A 6,000-nucleotide genomic window follows, 5' to 3' on the forward strand; every position below is an offset into this window, starting at 1 on the left:
ACCCATTAGCACGGAGTTTCTCATCCTCGGCACTACTGATATTTTGGGCTGCATAATTTCTTGCAGGTTGCTGTAGAATGTTTGGGGCATTGTAGAAAGTTTCATAGCATCCCAAAGGCCTGCACCCACTAGATGCCAGTAGTTCCTTTCCCCTAATTATGACAACCAAAAATGTCTCCAGACATTGCCAAATGTCTTCTGGGGGACAAAATCAGCCCTGGCTGAGAACCACTGCTTGTTTGAGGTACCCATAGGAAGTACAGGGAGGGTAGGTTTTGCAAGGTAGACCTGTTGGGCTAGGCTGTGGACAAGCTTCTCAGTGTGCTTCAGGGTTTAGTGGGGGTTACAGGTGGAATGAGGAGGAGACTGTGTGCGTGCGCGCGTGTGTGCACGCGCGTGTTGTGGGAGAGAAAAATTAGAAACTCTTCGTTTTATAACTGTGCCTGGTGTCAAGCTGTCCCTTGTCTAAAGTAGATGAACAGCTTAGAACTAAATTGTACCCCTTACAGTTCCTTTTAGAAAAATGACAAGCAACAGAGACCATTTTGCTGTTTTTTAGCATCAGTTTTCATGTGAGTTCAGTTTGGATGACAAGTTCTTAAGCAGCCATTTCACAGCCTGTCAGTTTCTGCGTTGTTAGGGATGTTTTCACTTTTAAGTACTTCTGTGCAGCTATTAAACAAATCAATATGCGGTTCCAATATAGGGAGTGCTGTCAATTACAGTAGAGGGCCTGATAAAAGATGCAAACAGTTTCTTAGCTGGAGCTTTGGGTCTGTTTGGGCCTTGAATATGTGAAAATGAGACACCTGAAGAGAGTTACAGATTTCCAGCGATGCCAGAAGAGATTTCAGATGTAGACTCTAAAACCCCTATATTCCCTGTAAATGGAAGTAGCAAAGAGGTATACATATATAAAAAGTCTTTATTTTATCCATTGAATAAAGTCTTTATTTTATCCATTGAATTCATGGTAAAAATGTACAAATTGGGGTTTCTCATTTCCACTGTACTCCGGTACCTTCCAAGGTCAAGTAGAGAAGCAGGCTGGTGGTGGATACTGTACATGCCCTGCCCAAATACTATCGGATCCCTTTTGGCAGTTTGGTGTGCTCAGCACCCAGTTCTGGTGTGCTTTTCTGCTAATGACTGGCACCTGTGACCTTTGGCTGTCCCTTGAGATACCGGAGTTGTTTCACCTGTATAAAGACCATGGGAATTTATATTTCTCTGGGGATCCCCATAGCCAATGGACAGGACTATGAAAATCCAGTTGCCTTGCCCCATGTTGAAATAAACACTAAGTGTAATTTACACTCCAAAGCTAATAAGCCTCGAGATTATTAGGAAGCTCAGACTTTTCCTGAAATTGCAACCTCGCTTCTTGGCCTCCTTTCTTTCTCTGTGCTGCTTTCTGCACTCTCTTTTGGTCTCCCCTGGGAGCACTTTCCCAATAAATCACTTGCACAGGAATCCTCATTTCAAGGTCTGTTTCTGAGGAATCTGACTCAAGACATAAGCATTCCACAAAGTCTACATTGGAATGAGAGAGGAGATGAATTTATTATTCACACGGGATGTTCCATAATCTTACCTCTCCTATAAAGTAGGTGTTCATTAGATGTTTCTTGCTACAGTGGATGATGATCTTGGGCTGGAGAAATGAGAAAATGAAGAGACTTCTGCTGCCTAGGCATTGCTCCCCTTCCCTCCACAGCTGAGAGTGCCACAAAGGACCTCAAGAGGTGTTGCTGAATCTCACTTAGGCATGGGAAGTAAGAAAAGCTGGTTTTGTTCGTGTTTTAAATGAATTGGCTCTTTGGCACCCAAGGCTGTGCCTCTGTGCTTTCATACTTAAAAGGACATTGCCACTGAGAAGAGTGATTCAGCCAAACAGGTCTGCAGCGAGGACGCTTGGATCAAAAACCTATTGGGATATGAATCTGATACTTACCAAGGTTTGAGAGGATCCCCAAAATTTTACTGCAAAATTCATTAGTGATACAGCACTATTTTAAGTGCTTTCTACTTGTTTGGCAATGTTTTCTCATGTATTATATAATTTAATCCTTGTGGTATACTTGTGAGATATTAACAGTCCTATTTTATAGGCAAGAAAGCAAGCTAAGGCTCAAAGAGCTTATGCTACCTGCCTAAGGTCACACTCATAGTAAGTGGCAAAGCTGGGATTTGAGCACACATTGACTTGCTTCTGACAATTATGTGCTTGACCACCTATCACAGCACAGTTCCAACACTGACTGTCTTCTCTCTAACATGATGAGGGAAGTATTTGTCAAATTGTGCACAAGGCAGAAAATGATCTCATCTGAGAAGGTTTATGTAGACATTTTTCTTTTCCAAGAAGAACAAATAAATGTATAGGAAATTGAAATATATTAAATGAGCCTGACATGTTATAATACAGATAATATGTTATATGCTGAAGTTTTCTCTAAGCCCAGCATTTTTTATTACAAGGTCAATATGATGACTAAGGGTTAATGCACAGGGTAAAAAATGAACATTTTCTTTGCAATCATTTGGAGGGTATTCCATCTTGTATAATTTCTTTCCTATTTGGGTATATGTGAGGATTGTTCTTGGGTTTGAATTTTTGTTTTTCCCCTCCCTCCTAACCTCCAGCCTCCTCTTTTTGCTCTAGAACCAAGACTAGAAAGGCTGCACAACTACTTCCGTTTTACCCCGTTCCCCCCAGGGTTGAAAAATGTGCTATTCCTGAATTCTAACAGTTTTTGCAAATTCCAAATGCAATATGAGAATACTTTTGGGCACAACCTTCCATGAAAAAAATTTACAATTTACAGGATATATGCCCGTATTTTGGCTTCAGCAGTGAACGGAGACTGCAGATCTCTTTTTGAAATTTTAACATGTCAGTTTCCAGCAACATAGAAAATAAAAGTTGAAAGTAGCTGCAAAAGACTGGGTGGCTCAGTGGGTTGGACGGTTGGGCATCCGACTTCGGCTCAGGTCATGATCTCACCATTTGTGAGTTTGAGCCCCGTGTCGGGGTCTGTGCTGACAGCTCAGAGCCTGGAGCCTGCTTCAGATTCTGTGTCTCCCTCTTTCTCTGCCTCTGTGTGTGTGTGGGTGTCTCAAAAATAAACATTAAAAAATATTTAAAAAAAAGAAAGTAGCTGCAAGAGAATGAATTTTTATTTTCATTTAGAAGTAGGTCCAAGGTTGAATGCAAACTTTCCTCTCTGGGTTCAAATATTGTTTATCCTGAATAGCATATGCCTTCCTGTTTGACAGAAAACACATTAAAGTGTTCTGATTGTGAAACAGCCCCAGGCAAGTGGTATTTAGGAAAATAAAATGCTAAACATGAAATCACAAACCTGGAAGAGACCCTGTGAGATCATCTAGTTCTACCCTCATCTTCCAGCTGAGAATAGCTAACTCATCCTGTATGGATTATTTTCTATTGTGGTAGGATTTATAAGTCTACACTTTCATCTTCACTTCCCTTTCACATGACATGTCTAAGTTAATGGTGGAATATCTGGGTAATCACAAGAAGCCACCAGTACCTAACAAAACACCTGGCACATAAACGGTATCCAGTAGATCTTCTATTAGAAGGAATAAATGCATCAACACATGAAAAAATGAAGCCTGACTAGTAGAAAATTTATGATGGGATTCTTACTGGTATGAACTATGTCCAAATTCAATGTCTTAGAAGCTCATCCATTTCTCATTCTATAGTGTAGATTTTGACCTTCTTAATAATAATAAGGTGACCATGTAATGTATATTCCAAACAAGGACCCTTTTGAGTGTGAAAGGGGATACTATTTTATTTATTTATTAGGGGAAACTATTAATAATTGCACCAGGACAACAAGACTGCTCTGGGCAAACTGGAACTAATAGTCACCCTGTAAACGAGGCTTTAGGAGCAGGAAACGATAAATTCCTATAGACTCTATAAAATAAGAAACAAGGGAGTTTTAAGTCACAAGTGAAGACTGGAGGCATTTCACTATCGATACTTAACATTCTTAACCTTGAACGTTCTTACCTCATCTTGTAAGTAAGAAACGGGGCAAAATGAGAGGTAAAAACTCCTTTCTAATAGTTAGGAAAGAAAGAATTAAACTCTTATCAAAAACTAGACTTAGAGTTCACCCTGCAGCCCTCTAGAACTGTCTATTGGATTGAACAGACTGGGTAGCCCCAGCCCTTCCCTACCTCCTCCTATCCCTGCCAACCTCTCACCTCTAGGCCCTCCCCTTCAGCTACAACTTCCGGCGGAATCCTCTTTGCTCTCCCGTGCTTCCAAGACCCGCAAGCACCGTATTTTACGCTTCGCTCCTCACGGCTCACCAACCATGAGCACCCAGATCCAGCAGAATTATTCCGCCCAGATGGAGGCTGCACTCCAGCGCCTGGTGAACCTGCATCTGCAGGCCTCCTACACCTACCTCTCTCTTTGCTTCTATTTTGAAGGAGGCAACGATGTAGCTCCGAAGGGCATGGGCCGCTTCTTCCAAGAGTTAGCTGAGGAGAAGCGTGAGGGCGCCCACCGTCTCTTTAAGATGCGAAACCAGTGGAGCGGCTGCCCCTTCCTTCAGGACTGGCAAGAGCTGTCCCAAGATGGGTGGCGTGGCAGCGTGGACCCCATGGAAGCCGCCATGGCCTTGGAGAAGAACCTGAACCAGGCCCTTTTGGATCTGCATGCCCTGGGGGCCGCCAACGGAGATCCCGGTCTCTGTGACCTCCTCAAAAGCCACTTCCTAGAGGAGATGAAAGTCATCAAGAAGATGGGCGACCACCTCACCGACCTCCGCAGGCTGGCTGGCCCTCAGGCCGGGCTGGGCGAGTATCTCTTCAAAAAGCTCACCCCGCAGCACAACTTGGAGCCTCCCGTGCAGTGCCCAGCAGCCTTTGAGGAACCCGTCTGCATTTACCCAGTGTCAAGATGTCCGCTCGAGCTTCTTTCTTCAGCCAGAACGCAACTTTTCAACCATGCTGACAAGCTTGCCTATGCTGTGAGATCAAATGGAAACAAAAAAGGTTCTTTTTGCAGGAGTGGGAGGTGGGGAGGAAAGCTAGGCTGTGGGGAAAAATATGAAGAATAGGAGAAAGGTAGCGTGTTTAATCCTCTAGGTTTTCTAGAAATTGTACCTAGCTTTTGTGAATTGCTTGTGTGCATTGAGGATCTGATACACGATGGTTTCTCTGTTAAGAAAAATGAACTTACCTATTCATAAAATGCATACAAATTTAGAGGCTTTAGAATTTCTCTGAAGCCATTATTGGTACTGGATTAGATCCCGTTGTTCTAAAATTTACCTTTGGTTTTGCCTAGCAGAGGGGAGATATGAGTACCTTGTGCTCACCCCCAACCCTCAAACTCATGATAAAATGGCTTTCCCGCTTTTCAAGTTGCTGTGATGCCATCTGTTATGTTGAAGATAATAAGAAAAGCCCTGTGAAATTTATCTTTTATGTTTTCAATTAGGTTGCTACCGAGAAATAAACTTTAAAAATGCTGATTGAAAAACTGGCTGTGCAGTTCATGTAACAGAAAAAAGAAGATAACTTTAAGGAAGTACTAATAGAGCCAAAGTGGCTCTACACTATTAGAATGGAGATGGGTCAGATGGAGGTTAAATTCCAGAAGCCAAAGGAAGGAGAAGCAGTAAAATGTAGCATTCTTTTAAAAATACATTGGATTTTTCTGGTTTCTGATTTTTCTAGATTCTACTAAATCTCTAGTCCGACAGATAGCAATCTAATAATTGTGTATTATTTTCCATGCACTTTGAAAAACTGGAGTTGTAGCTTGTTCTCAAGCCACAGAATTGAAAAAAAGTCAATTCTCTTCCTACAGCAACTTTCCTTCCTGGAGCAGGAAGACCAAAGTCATACTATCATTGCTTTTATCGTCCAAGGGTCAGAGGCATAGGAAGAACATTTTACAGAGATTGGGACAAGTGTTTTTCTCAGTTAAGGAGAAAACCATAT

The 6,000-nt window shown here is 42.1% G+C and overlaps 1 protein-coding gene across 1 annotated transcript in view; it reads left to right on the forward strand.

The window, feature by feature from the left end:
* LOC145713811 (uncharacterized) overlaps positions 1-5,532 on the forward strand; it is a 67,858-nt gene extending 62,326 nt beyond the window's left edge. Inside the window, exons 3-4 of the mRNA XM_081792624.1 lie at positions 4,480-5,046; positions 5,495-5,532. Of these exons, the coding sequence (XP_081648750.1) occupies positions 4,480-5,046; positions 5,495-5,532 (605 nt within the window). The remainder of the gene's footprint in view (positions 1-4,479; positions 5,047-5,494) is intronic.
* The last annotated feature ends 468 nt before the right edge of the window (positions 5,533-6,000 follow it).

The sequence above is a fragment of the Panthera onca genome, chromosome X (genome assembly GCF_046562875.1).
Source record: "Panthera onca isolate mPanOnc1 chromosome X, mPanOnc1 haplotype 2, whole genome shotgun sequence".
NCBI classification, from domain to species: Eukaryota; Metazoa; Chordata; class Mammalia; order Carnivora; family Felidae; genus Panthera; species Panthera onca.